This window comes from Rousettus aegyptiacus, unplaced genomic scaffold (assembly GCF_014176215.1).
Source record: "Rousettus aegyptiacus isolate mRouAeg1 unplaced genomic scaffold, mRouAeg1.p scaffold_m13_p_1, whole genome shotgun sequence".
Classification (NCBI taxonomy): domain Eukaryota; kingdom Metazoa; phylum Chordata; class Mammalia; order Chiroptera; family Pteropodidae; genus Rousettus; species Rousettus aegyptiacus.
Genome location: NW_023416284.1, coordinates 31,856,196 through 31,876,790, shown reverse-complemented (window position 1 = coordinate 31,876,790; position 20,595 = coordinate 31,856,196). Strand labels below are relative to the sequence as shown.

General features: G+C 41.7%; 1 protein-coding gene and 1 non-coding gene across 5 annotated transcripts in view; both read left to right on the top strand.

The window, feature by feature from the left end:
• AGBL4 (ATP/GTP binding protein like 4) overlaps positions 1-20,595 on the top strand; it is a 992,639-nt gene that overhangs the window by 928,320 nt on the left and 43,724 nt on the right. For all 4 annotated transcript variants that reach the window (XM_036233744.1, XM_036233741.1, XM_036233757.1 and 1 more), the window contains 2 exons: positions 12,803-12,955; positions 16,038-16,200. In XM_036233744.1, the coding sequence (XP_036089637.1) occupies positions 12,803-12,955; positions 16,038-16,200 (316 nt within the window). The remainder of the gene's footprint in view (positions 1-12,802; positions 12,956-16,037; positions 16,201-20,595) is intronic.
• On the top strand, positions 19,644-19,747 carry LOC118606435. The gene has a single exon (XR_004952388.1). It is a non-coding gene; the product is annotated as a U6 spliceosomal RNA (small nuclear RNA).

Genomic DNA, 20,595 nt, shown 5'->3' with positions numbered 1-20,595 from the left:
GCCAGACAAATGGGTAGGGCCAGATTATAAAGACTTTTCAAGGTAGAACATTTTCTGTAAAGTCTTTGGGGAAGCAATAGAGGTTTATTAAGTGGAGTGGCATGGTCAGACTTGTGCTTAGGAATGTTGTCTTCAACCAGCTGTAGAGGATGGATTGAAAAAGGAGAAATTGGAGGCTGTCTCAGCATCTATCTATCTATCTTCATTTGTCTGCATCATTTATCCATGATTTTGTCTCCTCTGTCTTGTCTCTGTTGCCTGTATCTGTCTAGTTATCAGGCTCTACCTCTGTCTAACTTGCTGATTTATCTGGTCCCTCAGCCTCCCTATATAACCTTAGGCAAGACACTTCACCATTCTGAGAAGAAGGTCCCTCATCAATAAAATGAGGATCATAATGCCAGACTCAAAAGGTTAGCTTAGGGATTAAGTATGATATTACATGTGAAATCTTTTTATATATTACAAAGTACCATACAAATGTGAAGGATTATTATCTAGCTATTGCTCTCTCAGGTGTTATATCCATTTTGTTTTATTTTAACAAATATTCATTGAATATCTAGTCTAGGCTGGGTACCTTGCTGTATGTCTGGTAAAAGAGGGAGTTTATAATGAATGAGAAACAAAATCAGCCTGCTAGATGATTGGAGTACAGTAGAAGTCTAAAAATCTAAAATAAAAGCCTCTATTATGTGTTACTAACTTGCTACCTATCTGTTTGATTGCCTGTCTGTCCGTCCGTCCATCCATCCATCCATCCATCCATCCATCCATCCATCCCTCCCTCTCTCTGATTCTCTAGTTGTGCCTATATCTGTATTTACAAGTAGTCACTGACTCAGAACCATCCAAGTCATATCGGCTCTCACATGCAATTCCCTCCCCACTAGGGACTACCTTTCACCATGCAATTTTGAGAGCCCATGCCTTTAAAATAAGTGAGAAAAATAAATTGCAAAATGACCACTGCTGTAGATAATTTTGAAGGTGCCTTCTTTCTTTACATTTTTTGGATTCTCTCCACCCTTTCTCATTCATGTAACTCCCAGGACTTTCCTGAAGATTGAGCTGGGGCTGGTCCCACATAGGTCTGATGCTGCCACATTCCATAAATCAAGAAAGCTACATTGAGAGCCCCGAGGAGCTGATTTCATTGGATTCTGTAGTCTCTGTGGCTAATATAGGACTGCCAGATAGTCCCCAGGTAGTTTCGAACATCCACACCTTTAACAGAGATTGTGAAGAGTTCCTGGTAACTTTACCCTGTAAGCCCTTTGTCTCTGAAATGTCCTTTAAGAAGCAGTATTATACAGTAGGGAGCAAGTTCTGTTTTGCTGCTTATAAGCTCTATGATTTCAATCAAGTTACCCATCCACTCTGGGCCTCAATGTCAAAATCAACAAGATGAGGATAATACTTCCTATTAGGATTGTTCTAAAGACTTAGTGATATGTCCAATGTGAAATGTTTAGCACAGAACCTGACTTTTTTGTATGCTCAATGAATTGACTCAGAGTTAGGATTCAGATTTATTTTTCCTTAGTAGTGAAACATATTGTCACTGACCGAAACACCTTATTTTTGTGGTTTTATGCATATCTGTTTGTGTTTATGAAAGGAAATATGTCTGTGCAAGTGTATGGGCATATGTTTTAAAATTTGATGCACCTCTTATGACCACTAAGATGCTAGGATAGGGCGGCTCCATGGACTTCCTGTGTGTTCTGCCCTCTCCGTTAAGAGTAGCTCCCAGCCACCAATGGCTATTGAGCCCTTGCAATGTGGAGAACTGAATTTTTCTTAAGCTAATTTTAATTAATTGAATTCTAGTCACAAGTATTAGTGTAGCCCTAGAATATGCCCTTGTTTTTAATGACACTTGAAATAATTATTGTGGTATGAAAAAATAATTACTGAACACCTATTGTGTTTCAGGTACCTAGACATGCATTAACTCATTTAACCCATGTCAGCTTCATGAGAGGAATGATCTTATGGTCACTTTTGGTTTGCTGATAAAGAAACTAAGCTGTGGAGAGCTAAAGTGGCTTCTTCAGTGTCACACAGCCAGTTCAGGGTTTAAGCCTAGATCTCCAGTTCTAAAACCCTTCTCTTTTCATGGCTTAAACTCATGCTGCCTTATAGCTGTGTTTCCTGTCTGCAAACATCAGCTGTATTCCCATCACCTCTGGAAGTGCTCAGGGGTTGCACCTGGGGGTAGTGAAGTCCTTTCAATGGCCTATGAGACCCACCTGATCTGGCCCTCCATTACCTCTTTGAGATCCTCTCCTATGACTTCCTCTCACTCTGCTCCAAGTGCACCGGTTTCCTTGTTTCTCAGGGATTTTGTTCAGGATACACCTACCCTAGTGTCTTCCTCAGTCTGGCTCCAGGGTATCTGTATAGTTTGCTCTTGTTATAAACTGATCACTCTGGCTGCAGAATGAAGCATGGATTTGGGTGGTGAGGGAGGGTAAAAGGTGTTTTGAATGGAAACAGGCCAGCTCAGTGGCTAGCTGCTACAGTAGAACCACAATAGCCAATGTCAAAAGCCAAGCCCCTGGCCTCCTTGGCCAGAGCCTCACAGATGGTTAAGTGTCAGAGCTGGAGTGACCTTTAGAGATCATGTAGTGCAAGCTCTGATTTGAAGAATGATAAAACTGAGTCACGGAGGTGAGAAGGTGATTTTCTTAAGGCCAAGTTGGTACAAGAGCTCTCATTTCCTGATGTAATCTTTTATAATCTTTCTTCCACATCAGAAGACCTCATAAAAATAGAGGTTTTATTATCACCAAACTTCTTACCTCCATTACAATCCTTTTTTAAAATTTTTGAGATCTTAATTCTTAAAGGCCACCAAGTCACCTAAAAGGCAGGAATTCGTTTCTCCCCAAACAAATCAATTTTTATAAAGAATAAGCAAATCTTCCCCCAGAAGTCTGAGCATGTTCTCCAGAGAATACAGAAATTCATACAAGATGTCTTGAAAGAAGATAGAAAAATCTTAATCCATTTTTTAGAGATGAAGGGGAAAAAAAAACAACACAAAAGCCCAAACATAACTTTTCTGATGCCTGATAATATTCTTCTCTCATCTCTCATTTCCCTGCAACTATTCTGTCTTAAGGCTCCGGGTGCCTGTGGGAAGCTACTGTGTGATTTTTATCTCTATGATTAAAGTGTTACACTTTATTGAGTTCTTTACATCAGCAGCAAAATCTGCAGTGCAGGATTTTACATAACACCTCATTTTCTTCTTGCACCATTACTGTTATTAACCTGGTGGCAATAAACAGAAAATATGGATTTGCTTATGATGTACTCTTTATTTTTGTTCCAATAGCAAGAAGGGGAAAAAACCCAGAGAGAATAGGGAAGAATTTTTTACTCATTCTATCCCTTTGATGTCTGCTCTTCTCTATCCCTATACCATGCCAACATTTCTCACAGAAGGTCAAAGATGGACATGGTCTCTGCTCAAGGGTGTTTACTTCTCTCTCATTACCTCATACATTTATTCATTTAATAAAGATTTCCTCAGCACCTACTCTGTGCCAGGCACGGTGCTAGGTTTGGGAGATATAATGATTTCTGGTCTTGACCAATGCTAGTCCAGCGGGGGAAATAGATACACACAGCAATAATAATGAAACTGCAAGATGAGTATAATAAAGTGGAAGAATGAATGACAATGTAAGTGAAAGAGTGCATGGTCAAGTACATTCAGATGGGTTAAGAAAGTCTTCACAGAAGAAGAGATGCTGGGATTGGGCCCTGGAGGGTGGCTAGGTAGAGCAAGGGAACAATGTCAGCAAAGCCTTGGAAGGCACAGCAGAGCTTGGCATGGTCTGGGAGCTATCAGTTTGGCATGGCAAGAGCATTGGATGCCTGTTAGCAGACAGTAGGAAATAAGGTTGAAGATTGAGGCAAGTCATCGAAGACCTTTCATATTCATTTTAAAAAATATTTCCCATGCGGGCTGTTAATCTACTCTCTGGGCTCCCCTCAGACCAGGCCAAAATCAGAGGTTCAAGACAGAATGACATATTGGGGAGAATTTGTGCTGTGGATAGAAGATCTAGGTTTTATCCGTGACTCTGCCACTTCTTAGCTGTGTAATCCGGAGCCGTGTGTTCATCTGTAAAATGGGTATGGTGAAAATGGGACAAGGTTTTGAACTTGTTGTGTAGGTGTCAAAGGAAAGGTTGTGCGGGAGCAAAATTCCAGACAATTCCAAGAGAATGGATTTTGTGATTTCACAGGGCTCATAATGCCCTAGGAGTCCTATATTTTTCAATCATCTCATGTCCCTGCTCTGCACTGTTATGTTTTTCTCCTTCTTTTGGCCTCTGAAGACAGCTTCTGCCAGCCCTTCTTTCCACCTTGTCTCCTTCAAGACCTAAGTGCACCCTCTGGTGAGAGGCTACTGCAAGACAGCCGCTCAGCCGTTTCCCCATGCTCATGTAGTCTTCCTGTTTGGCAGATATCATTGTTTTTGTTTTTTGTTTTTCAAAAAGGTGTTCAAGGGTGCCAATATTCATGCTGAAATATGCACTTTATCCTGGCAAAAAAAAAAAAAAAAGAGGAACGGAGCTTCTCCAGGGTCACAGAGCATGTTAGTGGGAGAGCCAAGATGGGCATCCTTACCGAGGACTGACCACACTCCCAGCTTGGTGGTTGGATGTTGTTACTGCTCTGCATCAGCTAACAACCTCCTACAGGCGATGTCTCCAAACATTCAGGCCACACGTATTTACTGAGTTCCTAATATGTTCCTAGGGGTGCCCTAGTTTCATCAGCCTTTGATTTATAATGAAGCAACATTAACTTTTAATTACGAAATTAAAACGTCCCTCGGCTCTCACAGGCTTAAATATTGTATCTCAGTCCTCTTCTTAGTTTGTCTCATCTTCCTGCTCAGACCAAGGCTTCCTGGGAAGGTTGGCTTTTACACCTGTATGTATGTCCATACAAGGATGTGGACCCCTGGGTGACCCCCAAGGGTGAGGATCAAGCAAGGGCTTTGGAGGCCGTGAGTCGGAATCCCCATTCAGACCTAACTTGCTATGAGATTGTGACAAGCTAGTCTCTGAGCTTCTTTTGAGAAATAAGATGATGATCCCATTTACTCCAGTGGATTGTTGAGAGAATCACAGGAGTTATTTTAGTGTCAAACTGGTTTATAAATGCTACAAATATGCAAGAGGGTAGTTACTGTCAACAGATGGCCTACTGAACAAGGAATAAACTTACATTTATGTAAGCTGGGTCCCCACACCCCTCTCTATACATAGCTACTATAGGCCCTGTACCTCTCCTTTGAACCTTTCATTGCACATGCAACTACTATTAAAATGTCCATCTTCCCTGCAAGGTTTTGAGCTCAAAGGAGTTCATATCCCTGGTGCCAAGCACAGTGCCTGCACTTAGTATCACTGTGTGATTGAAAAGAACGCATCGAGAACATATAACCTCCTAGACATTTTGCTAGGCACAAAGATAATTACCTCATGACACTCCTGTGAAGGTGGGATTATTATCCCCAATTTTTAGATGAGGAAACTGAGACACAGAGAGTGAAAGCAACTTCCTCAGGTCATGGAAGCTCAACCATAGCTAAACTGACCATTGAAACCAAGTCTATCAGATCCAAAACCTGCACTACTTCCTTCTATCATCATCATTGATTGTCATGGTCAACATTGGAGCCACTAATCATCACTATGGGAGCAGGAGACAGAGATCACAAGTTATTTTGCCCTGAGAAGGTCTATTATGAACCTAAGCCTCCTATGCTGAGCCAGGCCTTAGATGCAGATGTGCCTCCATTTACATGGAGATTTTACTTTTTACTTCTAAGTAGGGTAGGATTTAAGAGACATTTACATTGTTTTGTTTGTTTGATTTGCCTGGTTGTTTTTAAAGAAAGAGTTCTCAATTTTTCTAAAACTTTTTTCTTTCTTCCTTAAGACAGCACCTTGACTTACATAAATATCTACTTAAACTTTTTAAAAAAAAAAAAAAAACAGGGAGATATTTCAGTTAATAATAAAAGGAGTAGATTCAGGGCTTTTTCGCCTGAGGCACAACAGCTTCATGGGGCAAATCTCTGTAGGGGAGCTGTCTGGAAGTTCTCTAACACTCCTTGCTCCTCCCAGCCCCCACCTCAATGCCTTTTGAGAGGCTAAACCTGATAGGATCAGTTCCCAGACCTCACAGTCTCCCAGCTCAGAGATGAAGGAAGCGGCATAGAACTTCCTTATGATGTGTGATCAGGGAGATTGCCTCGCTAGATGCTGCAAGCGCCTGGGAGCGCAGGGCACCAGCTTGTAACTAGAGGCCAAGGTTTGAATCCCAGCTCGGCCACTTCCTGCTCTTTCACCCTGGGCAAGCTTTAGTTCCTCCTCTGTAAGACTAGAATTAATAAAGCAGCTCATCCCTGCCTAAGCTTGTTTCTTTCTCATCTCCGGACCTTAGATAAACCCCCTCTCTTCCCTCCCAGGATTGCATTTCCCTTCCTTCATTGGACTGAATATGTGATAAGCCCTGAAGTGCTGCCCAAATATGAAGGATTCGGCACCACATCACGGCATCGAGCTCAGGTTTTGGCCTGTGTGCCCAGTGAGGTGAAGCAGGGAAGCAGCTCAGAATGTAGAAAGGAAAAAAAAAAAAAAAAATAACCATTTCCTCCCTAGTGTCTAGGAAGAAGCAAACTCCACACTAAATTATGTTGCAAATATGCCCTAAGGTAGTTTTAATTTTATTGGCACTGATTTTAATTTACTCTTTAGGCCCCTGATTGCAGGATGAGCTGTTGGCTGCTGGCAAGGGGCAGCCCTTCATCACTCGGTGTTAATTAAGGTTCCTAAGTTTAGAAGGAAAGAACCGAAATGCTTTCCTCCATTTCCATTCTCAACCCCAATTTGCGAGTAAGGGCCCTGCATCAGTGGCACGCCCCTTACTCTGACACGGCCACAGAAAAGTACCTCATGTGACTACCGGACAAAACCTAAGATGCATCTGCTCATTCACTTAATTCACTCCTTCTTCCATTGATTCACTTTCTATTCAGTCCATTGCCAAACCTTTGATGGTAATTTATTATATCCTAGGCCTGGCTCTGTCCTATGCTTTAAAAAATTAACAAGGTAGGATCCCTGCCCTGAAAAAGCATGCATTCCAATGGGTGATAGAACTAAATAAAGCATTATTATGCCATGTGGTAAGTGCCATGACAGGGATTTGTACCTTGAATTATGAGAATACAGAGAAGGCTGTTGACTTATCCTGAGGGATAAAATAAGGCTGTCTGAAACTCAGATTTTTTACTAGTCAGTCAAGTAATAATAGCTGCTAAACTAAGCAATTCCCAAATCTCAGTGGCTTAATACAGTTCATCACAATTTGATGAAGTCAGGTGACTCTCCTGGCCATTTTCCTCTGAGTATTAAATCAGGGACATAGGCTTCTTCCTTCTTAGGATACCATTGTTTTTGCATGTAGCTTTCATGCACAAGAACGAGAGAGAATGTGGGTGATTATATATGAGTTTTGTGTCCAGGCCTGGAAGTGGCATTTGTCATAACTACCCACATCTCATTGGATCCCAACCAAATGGCAAGGGAGCCTGGGAAATGTCTTCCGTGGTCCAGGGAAAGGAAATGGGATTGGTGAGCATGAGCTCAGTTTCTGCCTTAAATTTTAAGGTTGCATCAGAGTTAGTCAGGTAAAGAGAAGGTGTGAATGTGGAGACAAAAGTCATGAATATAGTGGTTTGAGGTACTCCAGGTAGCCTCATGAGGCTGGAGTGTAGAATATCAGACCAGAAATGGCAAGAGCTGAGACTAGACAAAAAGCAAGGACCACATCATGCAGAGCCTTTTAAAATATATTAAGGGGCTTGGACTCCATCCTGTGAGCAATAGGGAAGTGTAGAACAGGAAGCGATATGATTTGTTCGCATTGAAAATGATCACTCTGAAGCAGCAAGGAAACCAGATAAGAAGCTATTATAGTAGAGCACATAAGAGATTATGGGACTTGGATGAGACATGGTCCCTGTCCTCAAAGAGCTCATAGGCAGACAGACATACTTATCAGCCAGATTAGGTAAATACCAGTATCAACTCCTGAGCAAGAAGCTGTTTGGAAAAGAATGAGGGATCTCTTTTAACTGAGGATGAGAAAAAAATTATGAAAAGTTTAAAGGAAGTCATATCTTCTCTCTCATCCAGTGACCACTTTGAAAGATGAAATTAAAGCACAGTGAAGAGTCGTGCTTGTCCGTGGTCACAGATTCTACTGACATTAGAACCAGAGTTAGAAACCCTGCTTCTGCCTTCCACGCTCCATTCCAACTGGGCCAATACAAGTCCATAAAGCCAGTTTAGGTATAAGATATAATCGCAATGTTGTTGGAATTAGTGAGTGTTTGTGGTCTTTGGCATTCCCAGAAAAGGGCTGAATATGTGCAATGAAGAAGTAAAAGAACTAAGACAAATTCAGACCCTATTCAGGTCAGTTTCCCAGACCTTTATTTACTTGCATTCCATCACCTAGAATCTCAGAGTATGAAGGGATCTTAGAAACTACTAATTCATTAACACCTTTTGGAGGTACTAGCGAATGCAGTTAGGAATGAGAAAGTAATTAGAATCATAAAAATGAAAAAAGAGATAAAATTACTATGCACAGATGATAAGATTACCAACCTGGAAACTATTGTCTGCTTTAGTCACCCTCTCTTCCCAGGCATCCTCACCTCTTTGCTGTTCCCTAAACACAGCAAGTGCATGTGACTTTTGCATTACTTCTCCCACTTCCTGGAAAACTCTTCCACCTGATATCCAATTCCATTCAAGTATCTCTTTTTCCAGAATCTCTTGTTACTTTCTATTCCCTTACTGGACTTTATTGTCTCCATGACATTAACACTTCCTGACATCTTGTATACTTATTAATTGATCTATTTATTTTCTTTTTCCATAGACTGTGAACTCTTTGCGATCAGGAGCTTTCTATTGTGTTCAATGCTATTTCCCTAGTGCCCAGAACACACCCTGGTTAACGTCCCCAGTGCCTAGAACACTGTCTAACACATAGTAGGTACTCAGTGACTATTTGTTGAATAAGTAAGAAAATGAAAATCCAAGAAAATCAAAAGAGAAACTATTACAAATAATAGTAAAATTAGTGAAGTGTCTGGGTAATAATTTCATGTGTTGAAAACAAGAGCCTTTATATTTATAAAGAATCACCAGTTGGAAGATTTAATGGAAGAAAGCATCATATTTATAACAGCAACAAAAAAATATAAACTACCTTAGCATAAAAAATAAATGTACAGGGTCTATGCAGAAAAAAAAAATCCTTTCAAACCTCCTGTCGTACCCTAAAGAAAGCTTGAATAAATGGAAAGTCAAAACATGTGTACTCTTGGATTGGAAGGCTGAAAGTCATGAGTCGATTCTCCCAACATTAATACAAAAATCTAATTTGATTATGTTACAAATATTGAGAATATTGATAGGATTTAGGCAAGCAAGAAAAACTAAACAAGCTAAATATAACAATCATACAGGAAAATATACAAGAAAATACAAGAAAATTTGGAAAAAGAAACATAATGAGGTGATATTAGCCCTTCAAATATTAACATACATTATAAACTTAACATAATTAAAACTGTATAGTACTGACGCATGAATAGACAAATGATTAGAACAGACTAAAAGTCCAAAAATGAACCCAAATACATACAAAGAATTTATATGGTAAAGATGGCTTTTCAGGTCAATGGGGGAAAAGATGTGTAATTTAATGGTGTCAGATAATAAAGTTTTTAATTCTTACCTCTCAGTCTTCATCTATGTAAGCTAAAATTGAAATATTTAAATATAAGAAGAGAAATAATAAAAGTAATAGAAGAAACAATGAAAAAATTTGACCCAGAATCCAGAAAAGAAAAGATGATAAATCTGTGTAAAAAATGAGCATTTAAAAATTTCTTCAAGGAAAAAAGTACTCACAGAGGTGAAATAAAAAAAAAATGACAAAATGACTAAAACTATTTTTATACAGCCATGAAAACTAAATTCCTAATATCTAGTTGCTATAAATCAATAATAAAGCCCAACAATCCAGTTTTTAAAATGGGCAAAGAAAGTGAACAATTCATACAAAAGAAAATGCAAATGGTTCTTAAACGTAATGAAAAGATGTTTAAACTTAACCCTATAATAAAAAATAATTATATTAAGAGAAATTCAGGTGAAAACTAATCTTAAATATCATTTATCACACATCAAATTGGCAAATATCAAAAAATTTGATTCCACTCATCTTGTCAAGGTAATTTAGAATGAGACATTGTAATACATTGCCAGGAGTGTAAACTGGTCCTTCTAAGGAGTTTAATTTGTCAGTATCTATCAGAATTGCAAATACTCAGAAGACCCAGAAATTCTACTTCTAGGAATTTATCCTACATATAATTATATATGTGTAAAATAATGTATATACAAAGTTGATCACTAAGATGTTATTTGGAACAGGAAAAGGTTGGAAATTACTTAAATGTCCATCAAAGGGTACTGCTTAAATAGTTTGTGTATGGCTATTAATAAAAATAAGGTAACTCTTTATGTGTTAAGAAAAAAATCACCTCCAAGATATGTTAAGAGAAAAAAAAAGGCAGCTCTGCATAGTGTTTTTAGTGTGCTACCATTTGTGTGTTGGGAGGAAGGGTTAGGGATTTTTACTAATTTGTGGATAAACTATCTCTGGAAGGAAGTGAGAGAACCTATTAACTCAAGTTGCTTCTAGGTAGTTGCTTTTAGGTAGCAGTAGAAGGGAGAGGCTTTACTAGATATTCTTTCATTTTTTAGAAAAAAACCTTTGAACCATGTGAATCAATATAGTTCACCTGCTGGTTATTTAAATCACATAGATGCCAGGTGTCAGGATGGGGCAGTGGAAGCCACTCCAGAGTGGTTATCAGAAGTGCCAGCTTCTAATTCTTACTCCTTCACTAACTTGCTATCCAGCCTTAAGCAAGCAACTCCCCCTCACCCTCTCCCACCCCGACCCCCTGCTCAGGGCTGATCTGAGAAAGGTCAGAGAAGCTGGTTTTCAAGGCCCTCTCTAGCTACAACATCCCAAGGTATAAATTGCAGTTGTTCTTTACACATTTCTTAAGTCATCTCTACCTCATCCTTTCCTCTGCAGCTCATCAAAATCTCAGAGGAAAAGACAGACAACTGAAGAAAATAAAATTGCAAAGATGACTTTTATAGGGCTCCTGTTGAATCATTGTGTATTCCACCGCCAAAGCTGAAAATGATGAGTTTAATATCACACAGAGCAGTGCATCTTATATGTCTCAAAAGACAGCTTATGCTACCCAGAAAACTAGGAGCTCAGCAAGACATAATTTTTCACTCCAACTCTGAGGCAAATGAAATGACAGTCATCAGCCTACTTTCTAGAAGCAACATGGTTTTCATTTGGTTTTAACTTCGTTTGAAAGTGTCCCAAGGTGGGAGAATCCTTCTAAGTGTGGACTTTTCTTTTTTCCCAGGAGCGTACGCTAGAAAGGGCATGAACAGGTGGCCAGGTTTTCCATTGACTGTTTCCAGCATTGGCCATTGTTGACAAGTTAACTCTGCCAGGCATCAGGAAACCTGGGTTTCAGTCCCAGTTATGCCATGAGCTCAGACAAGTCCCTTTTCCCTTCAGGGTCTCTGTTACTCTAAGAAAGGATTAATAGATATAACTTGGGCTGATATGTAGGAAGAGAAGGTTGAATCTGAGAGGCATTGAAGATCTAAGGACCTAAAATTTCCCTAGTTCCTGCTGCTAGTTCATTACTGGTTCTGGAGTAATCTCTCTGGGGTCTTTTGTTCAGACATTCTACATATGGCTACTGAGCATCCTTCATGCACAGGCAGCCACTGGGCTCTTTCTAGGTAATCCCCCTACCTGTAAAGGGAGCTCATAGATGGCAATGTTAACAAATCATACCATATGAAGCTAGGAATACGTGTAAGTAGAGAGCAGAGAAAGGCTAGTCACAATCATCTTTACAGATGACAAAGTGTCCCCCCCCCATGCACTATTTATATATTATTGGGGAGTAGGTATGGCATCATGAAATGAGGTTAAATAAAAGAAGTAACTAGGACATCACAGGTAAAACTCTCAGAATGGTGCCTGGCAAGCATGAAATATGCTGTAAATGATAGTAATTATTATTGCAGTGTTTGATCTCCACTGTAACTCTCTTAGGTTGGAATTAAAATAACCACTTTTCAAATAAAAAAAGCTGAGTTCAAAGGGGGCCCATAATTTACCCCAGATCCCTTCAGCTAGAAATGGCCCAGTCAGAGCAAAACCATAACCAAGCCCAACGTAAATACAACTCTTCTGCCTGAAAGTATTCCTCATTAATCAGAGAAACAAATTCTGATAATACCTTTAGTCGTGAATGTATTAACTGTTCTGGGTACATAACATCACAACTTAGTCCAACAAAAACCTCACTTCTTCAGAAGAACTTTAAAGAGGGATACTAATGGTAGTGATCTCAGACCCTGAGGGCAGATGATGTTAAAAATGAGGAAAAATTGATCCTCACTGGTCTCAACTCCTCCAATCACATTGCAAATGGCTGCTAAAGTAGCTAACACATAGGGCCAGTTTGAAATAGTACGTGTGTGTGTGCGGGGGGCGGGGTGTCTCCTCCCTTTAAGGCAAGCTCTGTGACCCCGCATTTCTCATTTGTTATCCTTTCTCTCAACAGAAAACAAGTCTGGAGTTTTACATTGACATCCACGCCCACTCCACCATGATGAATGGCTTCATGTATGGCAATGTCTTTGAGGACGAGGGACGGTTCCAGAGGCAGGCCATTTTCCCCAAGCTCCTCTGCCAGAACGCCGAGGACTTCTCCTACGTAAGTCAAGAGCTCTCTCTCAGCCAGCCCCAGCTCCCCTTCTCCACCCCGCCCCTCTCCCCCTCTGTCTCCTTACTCAGTTCGGTTTGGTTTAACATTTATAGAACACCAACTCTGTGCCAGGTCTTGCGTGGATGATAAAGAGAGAGATAACAAGCTATGCCATGCCCTCAAGCTGCTCATCACCAGTCAGGAGGGAGACTCTTTGAAAGGCTGCGAGTGCTTGGTTTGTCTGAGGAGCTGGCATTTGTTTAGTTGATCTGGCTCCTGAAGTGAGAAGAAACTCACTGAGCAGCTGAGCACCTATCACATGCCAGACCCTTTAGTTAGGAGCCCTACCTGTCTGCCGAAGGGGGTCTGTGCCCACCATGACCCCTTCTGGGCCTCAATTTCTTTGTCAGTAATTTGCGGGTGATAATTTTCTTCCTTGCCTGTGTCATAGCTTCCTAGGAAGACAAATGCAGAAATAGATACGAAAGTACTATGTAGACAGTAAAGACCTCAGCAGACTGCAGAGGCTGCTGTTACTGCCCACTGCACACACTAGGACTGGAGAGGCGGTCGGCTGGCGGCTAGAATCATTTGCAGCAAAAAGCAATATTGGGAAAGGGCAGGGAGGGAAGATAAGGAGGGGAATCGGCGTGTGGAGAGGGGACAGTGGAGGGAGTTTTTGCACATTTTTCTTTGTTTTGATACTACATCTCTGAGGCCTGTTATTTCCATGTGGCCAGAGGGAGAGAGGCCCACAAAAGTCATAGCAATTTTTGAAGTTGATGAGCTGAAAACTTGTCTGCCCATTGCTTCAGGCATGGACATTAGTGGAGATGATACATTTCTCCTTGAGGTAAGATGCACTTGGAATCCCAGAATCTTTGAATGCCACACCATGAAAGAAATTGGGAGGTTATATGACTTAGTATCCTCTTTACACCCAAGTGACACATATGACCCAGAGAAGTTGAGTATCTACAGCAAAGTCCTTCAGCATTTCAGGGTAGAATTGAGGCGGGTGGCTCCCCATTTGCAGCTCTGGGATAAAAACAGCCATGCTCGTTTCTGTAGGAATTTCTACAGGATGGTCAGCCCTTGTCTTTATGAAACCATTTGAGTTTCAGAGCAGACTTGGTCTCCTGGATCCAGGTTCCCTGGGAGGCTGGGCAACAGGCCTTAGAGACCCTCATACAAGAGAGGTTTCCAGGGTCACCAAGAGGGCCACAATCTGGGAGCTTCACTCCTGACCTTGTCTAATGATGTTCCAGTATTATAGCCCCCCTTAAGAGCTCAGGGCTGGGGTCAAGGTCATCTGGCCTGGTCCAGTCACTGTTTCCCCTGTTCTCTGATCCTCAGCTCCCAGCTGTAAAATGAGAGTTGGATTTCACTACGTGGACTTCAACATTCCTTTCCGATTTGATGTTCTATGATTTCCTGATCCTTTCCTTTACCTCAAGACACACGCACGCACACATTTCTGTTTCTTTCCATGTCTGCCTTTTTTTGTTGTTTTCTTTCTCCTCCTTCATTCTTATCTTTTCCTTCTTGTATATCTGCTGAGTAAGACACACATTCTCTTGTTATAACTGATCTCATCATCTACTTGGATCTCTATGGATTAGGACAGATGCCCTTCTAAACTCAAGTGAACTGACCCTCCAACTCTGTGAAAGAGATATTATTATCATCTTCACTTTACAGACGAGGAAACTGAGATTGAGACAAATAAGACAAATAAGGCAAGTTGTCTAACATCTCACGTATTTTGAACAGAGGACTTGAGACATTGACTTGCTCGTTCCTTCCTCTATCTACTGTGATTGTTATGGCAACACCCGTGTGAAGAAACAGCCATAATTCCGACTCTCTGGTGATGTTGGACATGAGTTCAGCTGTCCCTAATGGAGGGGGAGCATTGTGAAGGAGTGCTGAGGTTTCTGGAGTCACTCAGTCCTGGGTTCAGATCTGTGCTGTATCCCTTATTTGCTCCATCTCCATGAGCCTCGGTTCCCTCGCCTTAGAGGGACAAAGTTATAACACCTACACTAAGGGATTATTTTGTTTTTCTTTTTGTTTTTTAGTTAAATTTATTAGGGTGAGATTGGTTAATAACATTATACAAATTTTAGGTGTACGACTTTATAATGCAACATTTGTACATTCTATTGTGTGCTCACCAGCCAAAGTCTGGTCTCCTTTTATCACCATGTATTCGACCCCCTTTATCCTCTTCATCTTTCCCCACCCTCTTCGCCTCGTAACCACCGTTCTGCTGTCTGTATCTATGAGTTGGCTTTTTGTTTTGTTTTTCATTTGTTCCTTATTTTATATCCCACATTTGAAAAGAAAAATTATAAAGTTCTTGTCCTTTTCCATCTGACTTATTTCACCTAGCATAATACTCTCAAGATTCATCCATGTTGTCACAAATGGCAACATTTCATCTTTTTTTATGGTTCAGTATGTACCACATCTTCTTTATCCAGTCATCTGTCAAAGGACGCTTGTCTTGTTTTCATGTTTTGGTTATTGTAAATAATACTTCAATGACCATAGGGGTACATATATCTTTATGAATAAGCGTTTTCAAATTTTGGGGGTAGATACCCAGAAGAAGAATTTCTGGATTATATGGCAACTCTAAGTCTTAATATTTTGAGGAACCTCCATATTGTTTTCCATAGTGGCTGCACCAATTTACAATCCCAAGGGGTTATTTCGAAGCCTCAATGAAATACTGCAGGGAAAACAATATGAAAAGTTGAAAGCGCTGCCCAAATTTTAGTTCTGATTATCATTATAATGTAATTGCTTCTTGTTGTCTGTCTACTTCCCCTTGCTCCATCTGTCTCCATTCAAATTTCCACAAATATTTATTAAATGGCAGTTACCGTGCCCCAAAAACTCTGGGGCATGCTTTTATTCAATCATATTTGTTTATTAATCCTCAGAATAATACCATCACATGGGATTAATATTCCACTTTTCAGATGAGGAAGCCGAGGCTCAGAGGTGTTGAAAAATTTGCTCAAAATCCGATAGCCAGCAGGCACCCAGCCCTGATTCTCTCCCTCCTATTTGTTTTTCGCAGTCCAGCACATCCTTCAACCGGGATGCTGTGAAAGCAGGCACTGGCCGTCGTTTCCTCGGTGGGCTCCTGGACCACACTTCCTATTGCTACACCCTAGAAGTCTCCTTCTACAGCTACATCATCGGGGGCAGCACGGCTGCTGTGCCCTACACTGAAGAAGCCTGTATCCTTGGCAGATCCCCATTCAGCCCTGGGCCAGCCCACATCCCACAGAGAATCAGAGAATATCAGTTCTGGCGGATTTACTAGGCAGGTCAGGAATTTGGTCTCCAACTCAGGTGAGCACTGAGACTCTGGGATGAGGATGGAGGTGGCTGGTTCTGCTGGTGGCATCCTTGGATTGTTCTATTTTCCCCTTGCCTTCTATGCATACCCCTCTCCCAGCTGCCTCTGCTATGCTTCAAGTCTTCCTCAGGCACCTGGACGCATGGCCTCCTCCTCCCTTACGCCGCTCCCATCTCTCTCTCTCCTCTATTCTTTAATGAAGGAGTGAGTCACCTGCTATCTAAGGTATGTAAGTACACAGGCTGGATAAAATCCCCAAGGTTGTTGAGGAAGACCCTGATGATCTTGACTCCTCCTTCTAACCCTGAACATGTAAAACTATATTTTCTCTTTTTCTCTTCCCATCTTTTTGTGCTATTGCTTTCTCCCTTTCCTTCTCTATGCTCACTATTTTCCTTTTACTTGATTTTTCTCTCCTTGTCTCCTCTCCTTCTATCACTCCCAACACTCCTGTCTTGTGTGTTTCTTTCCCTACTTCTTACGCCCCCTCCCTCCACTTCCTGTCTTCCCTCTTCTTCCCATCCTTCTTTCCTCTTTTTCTCTCCCCTTTGCCTCCTCTGTCTTGCTTCTCATCCTCTGCACATCTCTCTCTCCGCCTTTGCACGTCTTTGCCAAATTGCTTTTCTTCTAAGTTTCCTCATAAAATTTCTCTGAAAACCCCCAAACATGTCATGATGAAATTAGAGGTCACTTTCTAGCTTGCTTGATTTTTTTTTAGGGGTTGCGGGTGATTCTAGTTTCCTGGGTGTTAATTTTAATTTCAGTATCACAGCATAAGGGTTTTGTGACAAATCGTGACAATTTCTGCTTTCCTTTATCCTTTTGTTTTTGGATTGACCCATTACTCCTTCCCTACACTTAGTTTTCTTAGAGAAAAGATTATGGTTGAAGAAGAAAAAAGGAGAAGGATGATATTAACTCTTTATCTGCAAATTCTCCCTCTCCAGAAGTGGAAGTGCTCTTTTTAGCCTTTATTCAACCCTTGGTGAGTGTTTATGGAGTTGCTACCATATTCTTTGCAGGTAAACCTCCTTTATGGCTACAGCATGACTTAGAACTAGTTCACTCAGTTAATTGCAGCCTAGTGGCTCGGGGTGGGGGGAGGGGTCCAATTACCTAGCTGGGCACACAGGAGGCAGGGTGACAGGCCCAGAGGGAGGGGTGAGCCAGGTGTTACAGCACCATCCCAAATCCAGCAGAACACTGGAGAGATCATGATAAGAACCAACAGTCCCCTCTTTAGAGACACCAAGATGGAGGCAGTCATCTTGAAGTCTGCTTTAATAACTACCTGGCTCAGAAAGACCGAGCGAGTAGGCTCTGCCCTGAGGAGACGTCCCTTGGTTTCCAAAGTCCTGGCCATCTATTATGTGCCACACTGCCCCTCACCAACACACACACACACACACACACACACACACACACACACACACACACTAGATGATGTGTGGCCCATGACTTCTCTAGGATCCCATAATTCCTGTACTACATGCATAAGTCACATTCTACACTACACCTACTTTGTTATCCCGTGATATCATAGCAAAGACTTGGAAGAAGAGTTTGAGCGTGTGCACCAACGGCGATTCTGAAACCCTTATTGACAATGAGATGTGAGTTTGTCCAGAGGAGACCTGACTTAGTTTGTGATCGGTTTCTGATGTTAAATTTGATGGATCCTTCTACCCTTCCTCAGTACCTCTGCCATCTTTTATGTTGGGAGTAAATGTGTTTCTTAGTAGAATGCCCCCCTCCCCACCAGCCTAGGCCCATGGTTTTTTCCCCTCAATGCCAAGTCTTCATTCATCGTAAATAAACACACTATGGGTACATGCAAGAATCGTTCTAAGCACCCAGGCTAAAATACTGAACAAAAAGGCATGATTTGCAGAGCTTTCAGCTTGGGGAGACAGAAAAGGAAAGAGGCAATTATAATATGTATGGTAAGTTCTGTGGTAGAAGAATTATAGAGGGCCATGGAGAACTTTCATTTAGCAAGGATATTTTGAATGTCTGCCATAAGCCAGGCAAAGTCTTAGGCACAAGAGGATGTAGCAGTGAGCATATTAAAGACAAAAATGTCTTTACATGGGGGAAGGAGGGAACTCAGACATAGGAAATCAGGGAAGGCTTCTCAGTGGAAGTGACATCTGAGCTGAGTTTTTAAGATAAAGTGAAAATTAGCCTGATCGGGTTCGGGTGGGTTGCTCAGGGGAAGACATTGCAGACAGACAGGGAAGGAAGGAAGGTGCTGCCGGAGCTGTCAATTGTCCAGTTTGGCTGAAGGATTTCAGATGCGAGGGATGAAACTGAAAGGGCAGGCCGTAAGGATTTGAACTTGAATGTAAAGATAATGGGGACCAATAGAAGAGTTCTTCATCACACTGGAAAGCTACTCTGGCTAGAGTGGGAAGGATAAATTAGAGTGGTCAAGACTGTAGTCAGGGACGTGCATTTAGGAGGCTGTTATGACAGTCCAGGTGGGGGATGAGTGAGGCTTAGATTCTGGTGGTGCCAAGGAGTGTTTAGAACATGGAACTGAGAAGACTTAGGTCATGAGTGGTTGGGGGTGTCAGTGGGGACCTGGAGCTAGCGATTGGAAAGAGTTAAGGGTGAATAGTGAGGCCGCACATGAGCTGCTCAGGCCACCTTGTTCTGTCATCCATGGGACAAGAAGAACCTGAAGTTGTACCAGGGAAACTCACGCAAGAGTGATTTAACCTGGGTCCTGTTTGAAATTGACTTTTTAAAAATCTTCATTTCATAACAGAGGGAGACTTCAGGCAGACAGATTGTGATCTTTATTGGCTGCTGGCTCTGTATCCCAATCAGAAAAAAGAAATTACATAGTCTGACAGGAATGGCGATATGGTCTGGGAGGAAGTGTCCTCTAGACTGGGAGTCAGGGGACCTGGATTCTGATGACAGCACCAACGTCATCCTGGAAGGCGCCCTTCAGCAAGTCCTCGAACCTTGTTAAGGTGAACATCATCACCTTCAGGAAGGAATTAGGGACCTTCAGCTTTTCCAACCCCTGCTATGGGAATGAGAGATACTTATGAAAAAGTACAAACTTATGCAATGAGAACAGACATTGAATTCAGATAAACCTGAGTTTGAATCCTGGCTCATGAACTTACTAGATGTGTCACCTTGGGCAAGTTACATACCCTCCCAGGGCCTCGCTGTCCTAATCTGTAACAGAACATAATAACACTTAACCTCACTGAGTTGCAATGAGGTTAAATGAAATAATGTACATGTGTGTGCACTGTAAGTTTTCAATGTTAAGCGATGATTGGTTAAAACAGTGAAATGATTGTGCTTGCTTCGGCAGCACATAGACCAAAATTGGAACAATACAGAGATGAGCATGGCCCAAGAGCAAGAATGACATGCAAATTTGTGAAGTGTTAAAAAAAAATAATAATTGAAAAGATTTATGTGGCTGTGAATGAGAACCTGCACTTATGTTAAAGAAGGTAGTTGGGGCTGTTAGAGCAAGAGGCCAGTGGCTGCATGGGTCCAGTTCTTGGGAAAAACGGCCTTGACCTCAGAACGCCAACTGGCTCACACAATGGGGAGTCTGCACTTCCCATGGTTGGTTTTTTCATGTCTGTCATCCAGAGTACCCCTTCCCAGCATCAGGATACGTGGAAGCCAAATTAGCTGTCCAGGGAGCACTGGATACATGTCAGAGAAGGGAAGGCCGGGGGAGGCAGGGAATCCTGAGGGATACTGCATCCAGGCCCACAGTAGCATTCACCTCCTCACCTACCGGAACATATGTGTCCTTCAGTTAAATTTCTCTCCCTGGAAAAGCATCAGCTAAACATTGCAGGGTCTTGCTCCATGACTTCCTTTCTTCATGACATCGGGGAAATACAGCAGTGGATACGGTCACTGATGCTCCCCTAGCCGTGTGACCTTGGGCTGGTTATCTCACTACTCTGAACCTCTTTCCTCATTTATAAAGTAAAAATGCTCTGCAGGGTTATCGGGAGAGTGAAATGATAAGTGTTCAACTAATGTTCCTTCTGTCCCCATGCATGGCTTTCCTTCTATTGATTGAGTCTTTAACCCGATGGTCTGGCATTGAAACCAGCAACTAGGGTTTAAATCTTATTACTGGGTGGCCTTGAGCAAGCTATGTTTCTTCTCCTAGCCTCAGTGTCTGATACTTCCTACCTGTCAGAGTTGTTGTGGAATGAAATTATGTGTGAACTTGATCTCTACTCTGGTCCCTTTTAGCTCTGACATCCTAAGACTTTTC